Source organism: Perna viridis, chromosome 12 (genome assembly GCF_037379345.1).
Source record: "Perna viridis isolate PV_CMFRI_1.1 ecotype Kerala chromosome 12, ASM3737934v1, whole genome shotgun sequence".
Classification (NCBI taxonomy): Eukaryota; Metazoa; Mollusca; class Bivalvia; order Mytilida; family Mytilidae; genus Perna; species Perna viridis.
In genome coordinates, this window is record NC_142456.1 from 303,802 (window position 1) to 324,402 (window position 20,601).

Sequence of the window (20,601 nt, forward strand, 5' to 3'; positions counted from 1 at the left end):
TTTCGGTTGTTTCTTTTTTTTTCTTTTTTTTTGTTGGTTTTCGTTTTTTTTTTTCGGGGGGATCGGCTTTTGCTTCAGTTTTTTTATGGCGTACGGAAAACAAAGGTACTTGGGGTCAGGATTTTTTTGTTTTTTGTTTTTGTTTTTGTTTTTGTTGAAAAGAAAAATTCGAAATCATGTGTTACAGCAGATATTGCATATATATATTTGAAGTCTGCCCTGTGGTGTGACGGCTCCCTCGCCTTTCACCGAAGACCCATGGGTGGCCAGATTGAGCATGTCCCTTCTCGTTATATTTGAACTTCCAACCGCGTGATCTCAAATACCGCTTGATATTGCTTATTAAATTATTGTTCATGAAACGAAGTTTCAATGTCATATTCTACAAAGATATATACATATATGTTGATTATTATGTCCAAACATCGAATAATTGTGTAACATTGTGCAATGCGCTCATTTGACTGTAACCAAAAATAAACATACATTGCAACAAAACGTATTAAAGTGTTCTACAAAAACATTTCCAAAACCATCAGAAACCATCGATGTGGTTAATTGATCAAGCGTTTTAATAACTTTATCACTTTAAATGAAATTCAATTCTTTGTTTGCAAAAAACAACTTTATGAATATTTTAGAATATTTGTGCTACGTGGGATATAAACAATATCTAATTCATTGAAATAACAAACTCAGTTTATTCTAGTACTCTTGAAAATTTCAAGTCTATTTTTATAAGCACTGACATACTCCGCGACACATGCCTTAAATCCTTTATAAAGTGAATATATATGCTTGTAAGTACGTTGTTTATTTTATCACTACTTGTTGTTCTATGCCGAATTTGAAATCACATTTCCCAGTTATCTCTAAAATCGCCGCATTTTTCTCAGTTTTAAGATCTGGTATTGACTTATCTTCCAACAGAACTGTACACATATCACCTGTGAAGGCCATCAGGTATTTATTATTGTCACGTCTACTGTAGAAATTGACGACGACGACGCCACTGACGCGCACGCGTGAAGAAAATGTGTATTCACATTGTTTCTCTTTGATGTGTAGTTCTGCGGTCAATGTTGTGTTTTCGTCCACTGTAATGTTCCCTTCCGTTGACCAGGTTAAACTCCTCTGATTTGTAGTCTCTCTAGCGTTTTGAACTTCAAACCCTTTCGAAAATCCAACTGAGGCTTTTGCTATTTCTCCCGGCGCGGCGATTTCTAATCCAAAATCGGCATTCATGGAAAATCCCTTTGACAGAGAACATTTGCATTCGGAGACTGTCTGTCGCTCGGCTCTAAGAATATGAGTTTGAGGCTTATCGCTTTTATTTTCAAAAACAGATTTGAAAATGATGTTTGTGTGAAATTTTTCATTTCCATACGGTTTATATTCGGTGTTTTCTGCTTTGAAAGTTACTCCTGACCAGTCAAACACCAGATTTACATCCTTCCTATTTTTTGGGAACTTTCTCGGCCGCCGATCCTCGTACATATCCCAAGCTTGCTTCTCCACTATTCTTTCAAGATCTATAACTTGATCTTCCATGTTACAACCTGCAAAAATATAAGACGTGATGAGATCGCGGAAATAGAAACCGCAGATCAACCGATAAATTTCTACTGTAGTTTAAATGGTGCATTGTGATAACATATATTTAAAAATTTAACACAATAACCAAAAATTAAAAAAAAACGGAAAAGACATAATAGAATACCAGTCAACTTTATATGACGTAGAAAAATAATAGTGATAGGGTGCCAAATATAAAACGGAATTTCTGACAAGAATTTCTTTTAAAAAGCTGAGGCCGTCCGCTTGGTCGTTTTTAAGAAAAAAATATGTGTTTTATTTTGTTGTATAAGATTGGCAAAAAGAAAAGAATCAAGAGATTTTTGTATGCACATGTAATGGTTGTTAGTCGTTTTTAATGATATTATTTATTCAAGACATTTACCAACTCAGTATCTCTTAGTGTATTCCGTAGTACTATAGACCTATTTTCTATGGTTGTACGTCCTTAACAAAAGAAAACTATTACTCAACGGAAGGGCAAACTGAGCTATGGAAGTATGAAAGTTACAGAAATCTGGAAGACCTTATAATTACAATTTAACATTTGGCATAAAGTTTACAATGTATATTCTCAAACAAATATTACATAAATTTTATTTAAAAATGTACCTTCTGGTACAGCTATTTCTTTTCATTTTTTAGGACTTTATACAATATAATAGTTTGTTTTTACTAAGGTCATTATTCCAATGGCATTGCCAATACATACATGTATATATTCTCAATACTATCTAATGCCTTTAAATCATGTCTCGCAGTGACAAACAAAAAGCTCTGAAAGAGCCTGAAACACTCACCTTGCAAACCATGCCCTATCAACTAAGTAAGTAAAGGTATTGTGCTTTGTTACCATATTTGATAAAAAAAAATGCTGAATAAGTGAAAAAAATGGACAAGGCCGATTTCTTTTAAGGAATGCGTGTTTAAGTAATTCGATTTCTTTCTAATGGATACTTTTCTCTCTTAAATTAATCACGTCAGTAATACTTTAGGTCGAAAACCAACAATGCCGAAAACGACGAGCTGAATTCAGTAATACTTTAATTAGACATTACCCTTAACGGAACTAATACCCTACCGCCTGTTCAAATTGTACATTCGGAAACCAATGTGGACATACGATTCATATTGGACACAATTTAATTTTTATGGTAGATAGATTAATAACAACTTTTAACACACAATTAGCTGCCATTTCTAAAACATCCATCTCCATACAGCAATCAGAACTATTTTTTTCATAACAATCATGCAGAAAAACGCCAAAGTTCAACAACCGTCATTTCTACAGTCTTCATCCAAACATAAATTACTGACATTATGTCAATCTCAATATGGTAATTATAATTTAACACCTCATTCAGTTTCATTACAATCCTGCAAGTTGTTGAGTAGAAGTTGCGGACAACACATTTGAGCAAGTTTTGCTGGAAACGTCTATTTTGCCCCTCAATCAATCATTTGGGGCTGAATCTTTGAAGTTTATCATAACAATCCTTTTTAAATCCTTATTTCGATTTAGAAAAAATACAGCCACCACCATCATCTCTGTAGTAAAAAGGTGGTAGTGTAAACTAAGAAATACAAAAAATGCATGTAATAGTACCAAATACGTCTGTTCAAAGGTCATTGATCAAAATTTGCTCATTTAGATTTAATAAGAAACTTTAATATTATGCAATGAGCTTGTTGACATACACATTTAACAAAATGTTCTTTGGGTTCTCTCCCCTTCACACGATTAATCAATGAAATAAGAATCACTGAAAGATGATGATAAAGATTTCATACCATGCATTCAAATCATTTGTCTCGATTTTTCATATTAGAAATATACATGAGTACATTTTTATTTTATTTTATTTTTTTGGAAAACCATTAATATTTCGTAAAATTTAGATATCAACATATATCACGTAGCTTTTGTACTATTTAAAGCAAATTGAAACCACTCCATTTGTCATCTAGGCTATACAAAAATCGTTGAAGGATTTTTTGGGCTAACGTACAAGTCAAATCTGCTCAAATGATGAGTTGTGTACTTGGATGTCTGATTAATCCATGCTGTAGAATAAAGAACTTTAAAGAAATCGATAGTGTCTGTTTCGCACCCGCCATGTTCGGACACCGACATACGTTTACCCTACAGTACAAGTCTGTGTCTGTTAAAAAAAATGCGTCTTTTATTCCCAGACTGGTCTGTCTTACATACTAGAATGTGCATTCTCATTAATCAGTTCGAGTGAGCAAAAGCATGTTCCTCCTTTTTGGAAAAAAATAAATACCTATATACTTTTCTGTGTTAAAACAATTACCTAGGCAGCATTTGGTGGATCCAAGGGTCCGAAGGTGGAAACTATCCTTTTTGTTGGAAAATTTTGTTAATTTTGTGCAAAATTTGGGTAAAATGAGTAAATGATAGCCTGGAACCCCTTTTTTAAATCTCTGGATCTGCCTCTGAATAATCTCACTTAAATTGTAGTTTGTTTTGAAATATACTCAAACAACACGTTTCTAATTTGTGGTTTCAAGTATCCATCTTCGCCGTGAAAACTGATTTGTTCAACGTGTCATAGTTTTCCTTTCCTTTTTCGACTACCCCGGACTTGACTTTTAATGAGCAACTCGGTGGATGTTTCTAGAAAAGCAGAGGACCCTTACCCTACCGGTGCACCTGGTCCATACTCCCAGTTTGTGTGTGTATTATTACAGTTACTTTATGTTCTTTGTTGTGTATGTCTGTTTTCCATGTTTTGTCTTTGTCCCTGGATTACATTCTTTTGATTACCGCTAGAACTTTGGATCCATTGAAAACGTTCAAATTAAGAATGCATATTGACCTTCGTAAATGCAAACGATATTGTGCAAACATATCCGGTTTTCACCAAAAAATTCTTTCTGTATTTCAATCTTGCTGCAGTCACTCGTGCGTGATTATAAACCAATAAACTATTTTCTTTCATTAATAGCTTTCCAAAATGCAAGCACAATTAATATATACATCAGAGCTAATATTAAGATAAACGAACAAGACATGATCAGTTAACTCTGGTATAGCCATGTCAAACTCAGTATGAAACTAGGTCGATAATTCAAATTAGACAAGTTGTATAAGCTCATGGATTCCACTAGGAATGTTGTATCCATGGGAGGTTATGCATATTTCATGTCGTTATTCTGAATGACTCAAAACGTTCATTTATAAACAATGCTATAATGATTGGATTATAATCTTCGAATGGCGTGATGAGTGCACACAAAAATATCATCGAGATAGAGTTCAGATTACTATTTTGTATTTAAAACATGTCGGAGAAAGAGACATGCGAAATCTGCAATATTAATGAGAGGTATTTCGTATTTGAAAACTGAAGATAGTTAAATCCTAAGGACTTGCTCCAATTATCAATGTGCAGCCATTTAGTATACCTTGGTTTTGTTTTATATACTGTTGGTAACCAAAGTGTAGGGTTATTCAGAGGGAATATTTAATTTAAATAATGAGGAAATATTTAACTATATTCCAGTCCTATAATTTATATATATTCATGGTCTACTTTTAACTTGAAGATAAATGTTTGTATCTGCATCAACCCCATATATTTTTCGGGGCATAAGTATTAACAATGTGTAAATAAACACTGTGTGAAGTTTCTATATTATTGGTACAATAATTTTTTGGATACAGATAATACAAAGTAGTTCCCCTCCAAAGCATAAAGTGGTGAAAAATGGATAAGTTTAACATGATTAAAATGTAGGAAAAAAATTGTTAAATGTCTCTATGATAGGAGATGCACATCTTCGATATTTGTTATAAACTCTGCTCTAAGATTCCACATATTTTTGAGTTACAGATTACACAAAGTAGGTATCGGTGCACCCTTTCTGGCTGGATATGACCCCTTCGTCTAAAATAAGGCTGTATGATTTCTTAACAAATGGCTTCTTCAGATGGTTTACATCTTTGAAAACTTCTGAAAATGGGGACTGCCCCTTCTCTAAATTTCCTTCCCAACCACTGGTATACCCTAAACGTGACGGACGGACGGACGGGATTAAGCGGCTACTAGACCTTCTTTTACTATTGGTGACGCAGGTAAAACTCTAATTACGAAGTCGTGTAGACCAGTTAAAGTTTTTATGTAAAATGTCACATTCTCAGTAAATATATCAGCCTGTCAAACTGATCTGTCTACACGGGTGACAGGTGTCCATTACTAACACATTAATATGGCAAGTTTCATGTCGATCAGTCAAATGGTTCACCGATAGTATTTGGAAATATTTATTTCATTGAAATCCTTTCACAATGAACATTTTTTTTGTAATTTTGACTATCATTAAGTTTTGTTTGCTTATATATCATGTATATGTTCAGAATTTATCTTTGTATTTGTAACACTCACCTCATATCTTTAGCCTTAATGGGAAAAGGAGACGCTTTTCAGTTTTATTTTAGAAAAATAATGAAATTTTTCGTTTTCAAACCTTATGTAAACTGTTACATGTAAGTTACATTGTATACAAAGTAGTGGCGATGCTCTAGATAAATGGCTAATGTTTAAATAATAAAGAGAAAATCATAATAAGACAATGAAAAAGTGAATGTTCACTTAAGATCGCTGAGTGTAAAGGTTATTGACAAAACAAAAACAAATAAAATATTAAGAAATTTTGAATTAATGATTTGTATTGTTTTTTTTTTTTTGTTGTTGAAATTGTTTACCAGATGCATCGTGTTAACTTACTTTAATGAAGATTATTTTGATCATAAAACAAAACCGGATGCAAGCACATGCTGCTATGTTTATCAAAGCTTGATGAAAGTAATGCAGAAATGGTGTAAAAGTGACCGAGAGGATGCTACAGCTATCAATATGGAGAAAACATTTCAGATTAAACATTTTTCTCTCAGTAAATTAGTGTTTTGACTCGGTCATTCCATATAATCATTTCAATTTTAGCCAAAATTGTGGATATTATTTATTGCCAAATTGATAGAATTGCTTGTAATTAGGAGGTAAGATAAGGAAGGAACTTAGAAATTATTACACTATAATACCATTAATAAAAGGAATAAATATACACTAGATATAACAAAGAACGACCTTCTTAAAGGTGCCTTAAATGTTTGAAATATTAACCTATATATAACGTACTTAGAAATCTGTGGACTTATTTACGGAAGGGCGTTTAAATCTTTACCATTCCTTTCTTTAAACCGCCATCATGAATAAATTTTCAAAGAATCCCTAGTTTCTAAAAATCCTCTTAAATATTTAAATACACATGGTTAAAGTAAATACGAATAAGATTTTTAAAACAATAAGATGAAAGATTTCCTAAAAAGAAAAAAAAAACAGTACGATGCTATTCACTATTTAAGCAGTCTACAAAATCTGAGTGACAAAACCGTGTGTCATGGATACCAAACTGTATTTCTTGGGCGTCACGTATATCTCTGTAATTCGCAGTTTAAAGTCTTCTTTCAGTCTCTGCACAAGAACAAAAAAACTGATGCATGTTTCCTTACCTTAATTTATACTATAAAATCCGACCAATTTACTCTCTGAAATAACGCCGTAATGAAGCTAGAAGATGGTGCTTTTTGATTGGTTAATAAGGCACGTGGTTGCAATATCACGACAACCCCTTGGTTCACTTGACAAATACGGCATATACAAAAGATATACATTATTTATTAATCGGGTAAAGTTGTAATTTACTACACAGCTGTTACGAGAAAAGCTAATAATAATGTATTTATTAACAACAGAAATATACGTTTGTTTGTCTTAATCGAAAGGCCTACTTAATAGTTTCATGTAACCCTCAAACAATTTCAGTAAGAGCAAAGCTATGTAGAGATTACTTGCAATTTTGCGATGAAACCAACTGCTGCATGAATAAGCGTTCAGTAAATTGTCCTGAAGTTGTTATAGCAAACTGAATTTTAGTACAAGTCTGGATTCATGCTTTTCCAGAGCAAAATACCAACTACTGAGTCTTATATAACAATAACAGGTTCATAGAAACTAATACAAGAGGTAAAAATGCATAAGGATATAAGAAAAGGGGGGAAATAAAAGTATCCTTTTCGACTTTAGTTTCCAAAATCGCCCAAAGTCCGTGCAATGAGGTATTTAAGAAAATAGCCAACCGAACGGAAATTTCATGTTTTACCATTATATTTATTACAATGTATCCACAAAATTTCAAATTCTAATTCAAGTTTTATGTATGAAACAGTGCGCATAATGTGAACTTGAAATGTACCCTCATGTCCTCAGAGTATAAGAAAAGTCTCTGCAACTTGTCTGGGATCTACACACCACGGATTAAAATGGTAGAGACCAGCAGCTCTCTTTACAATGAACAACTACCACAACACTAGAAGTGTCATCTTTAGGTTGGCAATCACTATATCAGAGCGCCGCCTCAAAAAAAGGCTTGTCAAATTTTACAAAATTGTTCACTGCCTCATTGCCATTCCATCTGACGTCCTGGTAACACCGGACAGTAAGAAAGAAATTAACATTACTCATTAACATATCAAAATTAATTCACATAAAAAGATACATATCAATGGTCATTTTTGTCAAAGTCTGAACTTGACTTGGAGATCGTCAGCGACCAGAATTACGTAACCAAAGTAAACATTTCCAAATATAACTACTAAAATAAAATTCCGCAGGTTATTCTCCTTGCAAAGTCTACGTAAAGATATCGCTCCGCCGCCGATCATATATATATCTACATGTCAAATAACAGTTTCAGATGGTCATGTGGCACACTCGTGTTCGTAGGGTTAAAGTATAGTATATACATTTTAAATAAAATGTATTCAATGGATACTTGTACATGTTCCTAAAACCCAAACTACTTTAACTTTTGTAAGTTCTTATCAAATTAACAAATAAACAATTTCGCCAAGCAGTGGATGGTAAAAGCAACTAAAAGGTTTATGCAATGTATCGCTTTATATCATATATTTAGAATGAAATATCTTTTTTGTACTTGCCTTATAGGAGAAATGTTTAAATCCTTTTTTGTACGTCTTGCCTTATATAAGAGAAGTTATATATATCTTCTATGTATAGATACAGATTTTGGCATGCAATTGCAATATTCAGGATGGAATGTAAAGAAATAGTAATGCAATGTACATGCACAATGTGTTTTATATCCATGCTAATCATAACTGATTATCAATCTTTTTAGTATACTGTCAAGATATACCAGACACATTTACTTAGACTGCAGATCATTAAGTAAGATGCAGGAGTTTCATGACACAAGAAACTTTAAGACAATTCAATTCTAATTCAATAGATTAGAAATTCTATGTCCATGAATGTGCATTGAAAATGTGAAGAATGTCAAGACACCCAAAAATAAATCTTTCCTTGGAGCTGTTTTATCAGGAACATTCATACATGTATATTGTACTAGGTAAATGTTGAAGGTATTCATTAATTCTTCATATACTTTGTATGTACACAATGATTAAAAAAAATCAAAACCAGTAATTGGTATCAGTAATTGGTATACTTTTAACATTGTTAGTGTAGAAAAGTAGAACAGTAGTCATATTTCTTAACATTGCTAGTGTAGAACAGCAGAGCAGTAGCCATATTTCTCAACATTGCTAGTGCAGAACAGTAGTCATATTTCTCAACATTGCTAGTGCAGAACAGCAGAACAGTAGTCATATTTCTCAACATTGCTAGTGCAGAACAGCAGAACAGTAGCCATATTTCTTAACATTGCAAGTATCTAACAGTAGAACAGTAGTCATATTTCTTAGCAAGATTTGCAGTTTACATGTGAATGTCTGTGATCATGAAATTTACACTGAAAACTACAAAAATACATGTGTGGTTACCCTATGATGGTTACTGGCACATGCAGTACAGTATTAATTTAAGATTTCATACAATGATATTTGTATTATAGTACTACATGTATCTAACTTGTTTTTCACTTTTTAATGTGACATTAAGTGCTCATAAATAAATCAGCATACAGGGATAGATCCACAGATTTTGAAATGGAGGTCCAGACATCATTACAATTCATCAGGTAACAAAAAAACATAAATGGAAGAAGCACTATAACAGTATTATAAGCAAGCTTTCCATTTTCTGTATTTAGAAGATATTTGTCTATTGTTCTTTCTTTGCCACTGGGTTATATTAATAAACAGGCCATCAAGTACGCTTTCACAATATCGATTACATACGATGTAAAAACATCATCATCTAGAGCGAAAATGTCAGTGAGTTCACATGAATCTCTGTCTCTTCGTATGATCTAACCATGTAGCACGGTATCGATATATTCTGGTCCCACAAGAAAACTTTAGGCATATCCTTGTATCAGGTAATTTCATAAGTCTACAGAACAAACGTACAATGTTAATTTGAGTTCTTTGATATATTGGATACCATGATTCCATGAATCGGTGTTGTAAGACTTTCCCAAAGAAAAGTTCGTACAGCTCGATATTATAGTCTTTCTAAACAGTCCAAGCGTTTGATTCCCCTAACATCGGATCCGTACTCTACTATAGGAATAACAGTGGAGTCAAATATCTTTGTGTATGTATCGAAGTCCATTCCATCCATCGCATAGTATTTTGACACCAGTGCTTCCATCGGAAACTAGTTCGTTTATTGTGACGCTATTTAACCCAAATGTTCGCGCACAATTGGTCAGAGATATCTTTATTTCGGCATTATTTCAAGAGTCATATAATCAAATTGGAAAGAGTATTTTGATTTTGCAGCTTTTCGTACTTGCATCACTTTCGTTTTGTCCGTTTTACTTTAAGTCGCCAAGTGTTAGACCACTCCCTTGCACAATAAAGATGGGATTGCAATCCATCGGCTGAGTTTGAGATCAAAACTACTATCCGCGTAAAGAAGGCAGTCTACAGAGTTTGTTCCAATGTGAATTCCTTTGTCGATGCGATGAATTTCCGATGCGAGGTCATCCGCAAACACTGCAGAAAGGGTAGGAGCTAAATTTTCAACTTGACGAACACCAGCGTCAACTGAGAACCAGTGGTCCTTTTCACAAAAAATCGTCAGTGTAAAATTAGTCGTAATTTATGATGTCATAGTAAATCAAAGTATTGTGACGTCATAACTTACGACTAATTTTACTCTTACAATTTTTTGTGAAAATGGCCACTGGTGGTTAGAGATTCATTTGAGCGTGTCACTGTCTGAATTGTTTTATACGTGCACTTGATCGCCTTGTACATAATTCAATGAATTCTATTCGATAAAAGTTAGTGAAAAAGCAGACTGTGTTCGACGGAATCGGAGGCTTCTGGAAGTCGGTAAAGCAGAGGTAAGTGTCATTGTTCGTTAGTTTTCGATTTCTGAGAATAGTACACATCCAGACACGAGCGGAGTTTGTGGAAGCCATTCTATTCCTCACTAGATCTACATAGATTATTTTCCTCGATATTCGAGTAAGCGGGAGTTCAAGACAGTATACGTTTTTGCTGTTGTCGAAGAAATCAGGATAATACGGCGATATCCTAGGGAGTCTCTATACTCCACCTTTTTAAATAATGGATGAATTATACTTTTGCACCAGTAGTCAGGAGAGGTTTCATCATTGAAACAGATGTTAAAAAGCTACAATGAAAATGTATACACATGCCCGAAAAAAGAATAATACATCTTCGAAAGTAACTTAATTGTATACATGATGCAGATTGATCACTGATCTGTGTATGAGTGCAATAATCGTGTTTAGAAAGTAAGAAGACTAAAGTTCTGCTCGTTTTTTGTCAGCTTTTTATTTGTCAGGCATACATCACCGTGGTGAATACACAACTATTTAGCGTTCTATTTTTTTATGACGACCAGGCGGGTACAACTAAAATACTGACAATCTTTCTTTGTTGTTCGGTTATGTTAATAAACAAGCCCGTACGTCTTAATTATGACCAGGAGAGAGCTTGGGTGGCTTTTATCTTTACAGGATTAGGCGACCCGTGACACAGATGTCGACTTGCGGTTGACATGCGGGTGTATAATAATAACCGATAATAACTGAAATATAATTTGATTTCTTTTGTCTTACGGATTTTGAAATTAAACATGGAGAATTTGACACAATACACAGAATAGGTGACCCTAGATGAGTTTAAGGGAGTTTTTTTCTGGTACGGACAATATTTATATAGGTTAAAAGATTTGATTATAGCAAAAAAGATTTACAAGAGGTAACTTCAGCACAAAACCCTCATGGCTTATTAAATGAAATCTTAAAAAAAAATAAAAATACACAAATTTGTATTATCCTCTGTACTCGCAGTGAGTGGTACACTTGTCAAGAGTAACATTCAGTGAAAAAAAAAAAAAATTTCCATTGTAGCGGAAATGGCCGAATAGTTTCGATTAGCATTTCAACCACGCGAATTTTAACTGTGCCCACCCCCCCCCCATCTGATACCCCGGATCCGCCCCTGCAAATGGTCCGTTTTCAACGATTGTTTAACAAATAAAATTTATTTGGCCGTTTCCGCCTTTTTATAAAGAGTAAAACTTCATAACACCTTAAGAGTCTTCGTACCACGAACGACACTAACACTAGCTCATCAGCTAACCAAACCCTGTGGTTTATTTAGATGGGCGCCAAATGTAACGGGAGAGCATGATTTGACTCACGAAATTATACTCGAACGCTAGACCCCTCGGTGGCAAGCCAGCGACAAATCGATTCGGCTAAAGAATTAATCCTTTAGCCAAGTCAATTAAATGACTATTTGAATTTCACTACCTAGTACAACGCAGGTAGGCCTTCCTGTCACATAAATATACAAATTCATAACACGGAAACGATAAATCTTAAATTTATACAAATCGAAAGATAGAACATCAACAGATATGAACAATTCACCAAAGTTTCATAAAAGTTGGTGAAAGTGTTTTGAGTTATTGTCCGAAAACTTGAAAGACCCCCTTTTTTTAAGTATAATCAAAGCACCGAAGATGCTGAAACTCGAAAGTCGCTTGGCGTACAACATGCAAGATAGGTTCCCGATGTTTGTTTTTAAGCAATGTGCATGGGCTAAGGTTTGAGAATGTTTTGGTGTTGAAACCATGTTTCCCTTGCAACCTGCAGAAAAAACAAAACAAAGATGTACACAAATATCGTGAAAATAAGATTATAGCATTTGTTTAAGTTCTTGAGATCTTAAACTTGAAAAAAGGCAGCTGATGATGTTAATTGTGACGCTTCTTGATAAAATGATTTTCATTATAATACCATTCACGGGGCATAGTTAAAATCCACCACCATCCAAAGAGAGATAACTCCAGTTAAATTGTATTGGCTATTATTTATCTTCTTTGAAATTACTTCGCGACCAAGCGCAAAAAATAGTTTGTCGTCTCGATTTACCAGTTCGACAATATTTAGCTGAAAATTAACACTTTTGTCATTCTTGTACTTACAATACTCGAAGCCACTGACGTGACTTCCGAGTAAAAAATGATTACACGGAAATGATAAATCTGAAATTTATAAAAATCGAAAGGGAGCTTATGTCAATAGATATAGACAATTCACCAAAATTTCATAAAAGTAGGTGAAATGTTTCTGAGTTATTGTCCGAAGTGTGGATGAAGGACGGACGGACGGACGGACAATGGTATACCATAATACATCCCCTTTTAGACGGGCGTATAAAAATAAACAGGTTCCAGTAGTTACGTTCCTTAAAAAATTGTGAAATCTATATTTTCATTGAAGATCGAGATCGAAACAGTTTAAATCTAAGAATGTGACTTGAATTTACTTTATGTAAAAACTTCAATTAAACGAAGAGGTATTTTGATATATTGGTGAAATAAATCAAATAAACCAAATTTTTTTTTTAATTGTGTCACGTACGTCTCCATTAAGATCGTCACTTCAAACCACTTTTAGAACTGTGAAATAAAGTAGACATTTATTATATCAATATATGTTAATGTAGGATGAAACCGTTATGAGAAATGACAGAAATATTGTTTCCAAAATTTCAATCGACCAGTATTGACCACTGTGGGAATATTGACAGGGTGTCTTAAAGACCAGTAAAAATCTGGGACGATTATAACCGCTCAAACGTTATTTTTGCTTGATTTTGCACGAAATTATATGTACATATAAAAATATTTCTCAACAAGAGGAGGTTTCTGTACTTCCATATCACTTGGTTAAAGTACATGTACATGTATATTTTCATGGATTTACATTGTAATATATATTGCGTTTATTAAAGACATTGTTATGATTTTTCCTTGATCTTTTTTCAGTGGTTATCACTTAGAAGATTCACTAGATGTAGTGAGAAGAAACCAAACGCAAAACGGACCATTTTTGTGCTGGGACACTATTTACGCATGAAGCAAAGTCAATGATTCTCACTGGAGATCATATTTTTGAAGAAATGCTGATTTGAGTGTAAAGTGACAATAAATTTGAGGACATAAACGTACATAGCCAGGAATACCAAAAGCAACAGTACAAAAGAAGATCCAGAAATACATGTAATAAACAGGCAATATAGCAGACATGCAATGATTATTCTTCAAAATGACTAAGTTATTGATCCGATAATTTAGCTTACAATTTGATAACACAAATATTTTTTTTTTTTATAAATGTGAGGTCTTCTTTGACTCAGTGCCTCAGCACTTTGATTTCCAAAAGTCATCATTTTCTAATATGACGTGCTTCAAAGCTCTTTTGACCACAGCCATGGTAAAAAATGATAAACTCATAATTGACATTTCGTGCAACTCATAGGCTACGTCTATTAAAACATATGAAGACACTAGTCCCATCAGAATCGAAATAAGTCATGGAAACTCCATTTTATAATTGTTTTACCACGGGCTATCACCCGGTATAAAACAATGTGACATAAATGGCCAGCCCGTAGTAATTCAATGGAACATGCCAACGGTCATCTTTCCTCTTTCGTCTACCCTGGACTTGACTTTTTGTGAGCAACTCGGTGGGTGTTTCTAGAAAAGCAGAGGACGCTTACCCTACCGGTGCACCTGGTCCATGCTCCCAGTTTTTAGGGGAGTCCGAGTTGCTCATTTACTTTTGTTACTTTATATATATTATTTTAGTACTTTATGTTCTTTGTTGTGATTGTCTGTTTTGCATGTCTGATCTTTGTCCCTGAATTACATGTGATTTCCGCTAGAATCTTGGTTCCCTTGACTACTCTTTCTAAACAGAAGAGTCATACACAATAGACATATCCAAAGAAAGTCAACTCCAATATTGGTAAAAACAAATACCGAGGCGTGAATGATGGGACAATTCAAAATTCTAAAACAGGAGACACAGACGATCTACATACATAATGTAGCAAATAGATATCATATAAAAACTGAAGAGAAGGAAATCAAGAAGTAACACTAAACAAATTAAAGCACTAACACTATGAACTCCCACAAAAAAACAACAAAAAAAAAAACGACACTGACATCAGGTTCTTCGGAAGGGTAAAAACGTGCCCAGATTCGTCAGTGGAACTCGTTATTTAGATGTTCTCTGTGCACCTCATTAAATATTAAACCCATGTAAATATTCTAAACAATATATTTTAAATAAACAAAAATATATTTTTTTAAATATTTTGAAACATAACCATATTACTGTCTTTTTTCAAGTTTTTAATATATAAATTCCCAACGATGTTAGAACTGTCAAATTTGCAATGCAAAGTCCAGGCGGTGTTGCCATAGATGTCACAGCGGTACGAGTTCGAGTCCCGCGGAGGGAACGACCAAGAATTTGCATTGCAAATTTGACAGTTCTAACATCGTTGGGAATTTTTCAGACCTTTCTATATATATATATATATATTATAAATTTATCTCCGAAAATGACTTTATTCCAGCGCATCTGAATACATGTATAATATGTAAAATGTGTATGTTTTTGTAAATGAAACATTTAGCAATGATTGGAACGTTATTGACTATGATGTTATCAATAAGGTTTTGTAATCTATGACATATAAAAACACGTCTCTTGAAGGTAATATTTCGGATATGTCATAACCACGTTATTTGAAAAATGAATACGTGTTCCTACTGTGCATATGGATAATTCTAAAGATCAGATTTAAAAACAGTAACAACAAATACATATTTAAAATTTCTTGATCCTTTGCAAAGTAATCCCGAGAAATCCATTAATTAGACATATAGTCAACAACTGCGTTCCATACAATATTGTTTTCCACACGTCAGATTTACCTATCATGTAAATATTGAATTGAAGATGTCGATAGTTTGGATAACTTAGATGTCGAGTTGTGTTTATATTTTGCCTTTAAATGTGAGTATTTTGTTATTTACTGTTCATCTGAAATCCAAATATTGTTCATGATGTAATGAATGATAAACTCCGAGAATGTTAAGCTACGAAGGATTGTAACGAAAATTAGAGAATGTACGGTGCGCCAAACTAACATATAAATGAATCGACTATGAACAGAGCTTTGACATTAGCAAATTGGCTTGTCACATGTATGAACACATTTAAATTCGTCGAATTTTCCGGCAATTACGTCAATCAAGTCATGGAGATGCAATTTAGCAGTAATACAATCTTATAATTATGGTAGAAATAAAGCTGTTGTAGATAATTTTGAAGGTCAATCAAATAATAACATATTTTGATATTTTGAAAACTTAACTGTAATTTTAGTTTTCCAGGATCTTATCAAATAACACTGAAAGGTAAGCTTCATACTGTGGTAATACTTTATAAGAACTTTATACGTATAGGTACATATTGAGCAGTTTAAAAAAGGAAATTAAGACATTTAGAACTACTCACCTCAATATGAGAAAATGATTTGGCGCGGTTCTTTTCATTAAAACAAAATATTAGTAGTGAAGTACTAACAGGCAATTTTTTGTCACAGAATTAGAGCACTTGATATACAAGTAAATTTAAATACAATTGTTATAAAAAAATTGCAAAGGTGATAGAAGTTGGAAACCATAAAACAGTATTCATGTACATGTACTTTTTGTAAAATAGAGATGGAGGATAAGCAAGCTCTTCTATATACATGTATATGTTGCTTAATTACTATTGGTTAAACGTACATGCATATGTTTTATTATAACTTTATTGTACTTGTGGTAACAATCCTACATGTAGAATTTTTTTACCAAAATAATCAGATTCTTGTCAAGAATTGTTGATACGAGATCAATCTGGTTATAACTTTTATTTACTTATTGATACTGAATGGGAAGAAATTAATTCATGAAGACAATAATTAACTGAAAATCAAATGCCAAAAATTATGATCAGTATTGTTCTGTTAAATATCAAGAATGATGTACTGTAGTTTGTTCTAATTTAAGTGTGACAGAATATGCTATTAACTGGAACGTTAGCGTTGCTGGTTCTACTTATCCCAAATGCAGAGTTATGCGAGTGTGATGCGAAAGACAAAGAATGGCTGCAAGGAAAGCTTGTGCCGAAAAGTCTGTGTACAAGTCCACAGAGTAAGTGTACGCTGTAGTCTTTAGAGTAGTTCTATGTCATATAGTTCACAAAGGAAGTCTATGAACCCGTCCATCAAGTAAGTTTATATGCTAGTCCACAGAGTAAGTCTATTTTCTTGCCGACTAAGTATTCCTGTAATGGATCCAGAAATTTATAAAAAAAAAAAAAAAAAAAAAAAAAGGTATATTTATACTGGCTATCCATAGCTCAATTTTCCCCAAATATTGTAGAGAGCCTTCCAACAAAAGGATTCCCAAACCCTGACACCCCCACTAGTATCTTCCAATGTGTCCACAGAGTATTAGCTCTACTTTACAGAGTGCATATTTTAGTCAATAGTGATCCTGTGTTCTCGTCCTTGGGTACTTAAATGTGTTGGTCCACTTATTAAATGAAGCTGTGTTCAAGTCCACTGAGTTAGTCAATGCGCTGGCTTACAGAGTAATTCTATGTTCTAGTCCACAGCATACTCTAGCCCATGGTATTGGACTATGCAAGTAAGCGGATGCTCTTGTCCATAGCGTTAGACTGTGCTCAAGTCCACAGAGTTGCCCTATACTCTAGTTAGCAGAGTAAGTCAATGTTCTTGTCCACAGAGTAAGTCTACTCCCTAGTCAATAGTCCACAAAGTAAGTCTATGCTCTAGTCCACGGAGTAAGCCATCTCTCTAGTCCATAGAGTAAGTCTTTGGTCTAGTCCGCAAAGTAAATCTATGCTCTAGTCCACGGAGTAAGCCATCTCTCTAGTCCACAGAGTAAGTCTTTGGTCTAGTCCACAGATTAAGTAAACGTTCAAGTCAACAGAAAAGTGGATGCTGTAGTCCATACAGTTAAACTATGCTATAGTCCTAGTACATGTATTTCACACTAAACTGTTGAATTGTGTATTAGTTTAATTTTATTGATTTTCAATTATAGTAATAGAGGTTGACGTAACAGGAGTTGACGATGGTCCGGAGGAGATGTTGGACTACAAGGTACAGGTCATCAACGTGTTAAGGGTAAGCATCCGAAAACTAGGAATTCGTGTTGTTTGTCTGTCATTTTGTTAACAAAACATTACCCAGTTTATCCGTGATTTGTAGTGATTTTGATAGTAGAGCAAGGATACTTAGTCTAGTTTCTTTATATTTTTAAAATACATATTATGGCGACATTTATGGGGCAGAATTCTTTTATGTCGTCGGTTTATTGAGTAAAACTTATCTATCACGTCAGAAATAAGACGTGATGTCTATGACTTCATCAAAGTTTTACCATGGCTGTAGTCTCAACGCCTTTAAAGGGCGTCATGCATGTATTAGAAATGTATTATAATGTCAAATAAGCTTCTATATGATGGTAAAACATATGTGTTAAGCCTAAGTTACTATGTTAACTATTGAAATTTTATGGTAATCATCTCGATTTGATTGTTCCATATTAATTATTTTGTTAGATCAAACTTACCGGATTGACAACTAGTCGAACTCTCCGCCTGCCGGATTTTACTTGCAATGTACATTTGCATAAAATGAAATTATTTCACTACCATGCATTGATGTTTTTTCTGTCGGCCATTTTTGGGAAACATTTTTGTACAGTACATAATATGAAATTTTAGAGATTCAGGAAAGAATCAGTTCAATTTAATTCCAAAATGAAAGTTTTTCATAACAGGAAACAGAAATTAAACAAAACAAACAAATAACCGAAATAAAATATTGTGATTATTGTGGTGTTCATTTGCATTAGTATTTCAAAATGATTGTTCTAGATTCACATTCAGCATCTATATTCCTTTGACCTCTCAACTGCCAAAAATACCGACCTTTGGTAACAATTAAACCTACTGGAACTCTTCTATTTCAGGGTAGCTTAAATAAGGAACAAAATAAAGGATCTGTGTTGGTTCCCCTTGCTGAACCACCGTGCTATGAGGACTTTATTATGGAGAAAGGACAAAAATATGTACTCGCCGGTATTGTTATATGTTATTGGACTATTTTTTTCCTGTCTAGTTTTCGATTTATTATATTTTTTTATTCAAAAATACAATAAAAAGTCCACAGTACAAGATACTGTTACTGTTGATAATGAAAATTAATTACTGTAATTATCGACAGTCAAATATTGTTACTGCTATTGTTGACAATAAAAATCGTTACTCTGATTGTCGACAACAATAATTCGTACTGCTATTGTCGATCGTATATATAGAAATACCACTCATATAAATATTGCAAATTTTATTTTGTTGTTGTGCCTGTCCCAAGTCAGAAATTTCTGGCCTCTGTATGTCTTGTTTCGGTTTCACTCTCAGATTACTTTTATGCTGCCGGAGTATATAAGCTCAACTATTTCGTTGCACCTGTGTATAATGTTGTTTTATGGCCAGCTGCAGCCTGCCCAATGGTATGAGAGTTTCCTCGTCGTTTGTTGAAGACCCATGGGTAGCATTGAGCTGACATTTTCCATCCTGGTGGGATTGTTGTTTCTTATATACATTCCCTTTATATTCAATGAGTAACATCTTATCAGCAGCGTTATAACCAAATACTTAGGAAGTTTTAGATTCAGAGACAGGAAACCAAATACAGCATCGTTATATTTTTGTCGACAGTAAAAGATCGTTACTGTTTTTGTAGACAGTAAAATATTGTTATACATGTACTGTTTTTGTCGACAGTACAAGATCGTTACTGTTTTTGTAGACAGTAAAATATTGTTACTGTTTTTGTCAACAGTGAAATATTAAGTTACACGGATTGTACTCTTATTCAAACTTCAATTTTGTGTTGAAAATTATGGAAATTCATATAGTGGTTCAATTTCTTGTCATTGTACTGTCCTGTCATCAAGGTGTATCTCTAAAGAAACTCTAGATAAGTTTTATTAATTACATTTTTTTTTATTTTAAGTATTGACAATGAAATCAGTTACATGTTTTGAGTTACTGGCTGACATGTTTTTTTAATTAAACTTTTTTTTCTTTTTCCTTCAGTTGACACAATTGGATCTTATATGGTTTTGAATCATTGTAATTTTGCTGCAGACGTTCGAGATTTGACAAGTATAGAGAGGACTGCGATCATTAACGGGTGCTACAAATAGAGCAAGTCTGTAATCATTGACGGGTGCTAAAGATAGTGCAGGATTGTTTTATTCAAAATCTTATGACATCTGTTTATTGTTTGTATATAAATTGTCATTGTAATGCAAAAAATATTTCACTTCATAAATAATTGACTAATTTTTTTCTTTCTTTTTTTATGTATTATCTTAATAACAAATCATAATAGAACCTATGGTAGAAAGACAATTGTTGGGTTAACACCACAGATTTTGACATGTCTTATTCATTATTTCATATATTTTAGTTGCACTTCATAGGTGTTCCCTGTAGGGGTGTGATATAGGGAATGCAATATAGGTCTAGGGTGTGATACATGTAGGGTAATCGATATAGGGTTTAAACAGTTCT

The 20,601-nt window shown here is 33.5% G+C and overlaps 2 protein-coding genes and 1 long non-coding RNA gene across 5 annotated transcripts; 2 read left to right on the forward strand and 1 right to left on the reverse strand.

The window, feature by feature from the left end:
- Nucleotides 1-141: 141 nt before the first annotated feature.
- On the reverse strand, nucleotides 142-7,218 carry LOC148600670 (uncharacterized). The gene is made up of 2 exons (XM_088554297.1): nucleotides 7,115-7,218; nucleotides 142-1,559 (listed from the first exon to the last, which is right to left on the reverse strand). The coding sequence occupies exon 2, from the start codon at nucleotides 1,549-1,551 to the stop codon at nucleotides 814-816; it is 738 nt and encodes a 245-aa protein (XP_088410423.1). The 5' UTR covers nucleotides 1,552-1,559; nucleotides 7,115-7,218; the 3' UTR covers nucleotides 142-813.
- A 3,413-nt stretch (nucleotides 7,219-10,631) lies between these two features.
- LOC148600671 (uncharacterized) lies at nucleotides 10,632-14,390 on the forward strand. Its single transcript, XR_015917333.1, has 2 exons — nucleotides 10,632-10,938; nucleotides 13,905-14,390. It is a non-coding gene; the product is annotated as an uncharacterized LOC148600671 (long non-coding RNA).
- Nucleotides 14,391-15,809: 1,419 nt separating this feature from the next.
- On the forward strand, nucleotides 15,810-20,371 carry LOC148600672 (uncharacterized). Of its 3 annotated transcripts, XM_088555841.1 has the most exons (6): nucleotides 15,815-15,951; nucleotides 16,324-16,355; nucleotides 16,995-17,138; nucleotides 18,057-18,139; nucleotides 18,990-19,098; nucleotides 20,122-20,371. In XM_088555841.1, the coding sequence occupies exons 3-6, from the start codon at nucleotides 17,006-17,008 to the stop codon at nucleotides 20,229-20,231; spliced, it is 435 nt and encodes a 144-aa protein (XP_088411967.1). In that variant the 5' UTR covers nucleotides 15,815-15,951; nucleotides 16,324-16,355; nucleotides 16,995-17,005; the 3' UTR covers nucleotides 20,232-20,371. The 3 variants fall into 3 exon arrangements, with proteins under 3 accessions (XP_088411966.1, XP_088411967.1, XP_088411969.1); XM_088555840.1 differs by lacking the exon at nucleotides 16,324-16,355 and having other exon boundaries at nucleotides 15,810-15,951; XM_088555843.1 differs by lacking the exon at nucleotides 16,324-16,355 and having other exon boundaries at nucleotides 15,832-15,951; nucleotides 16,979-17,138.
- Nucleotides 20,372-20,601: the final 230 nt, after the last annotated feature.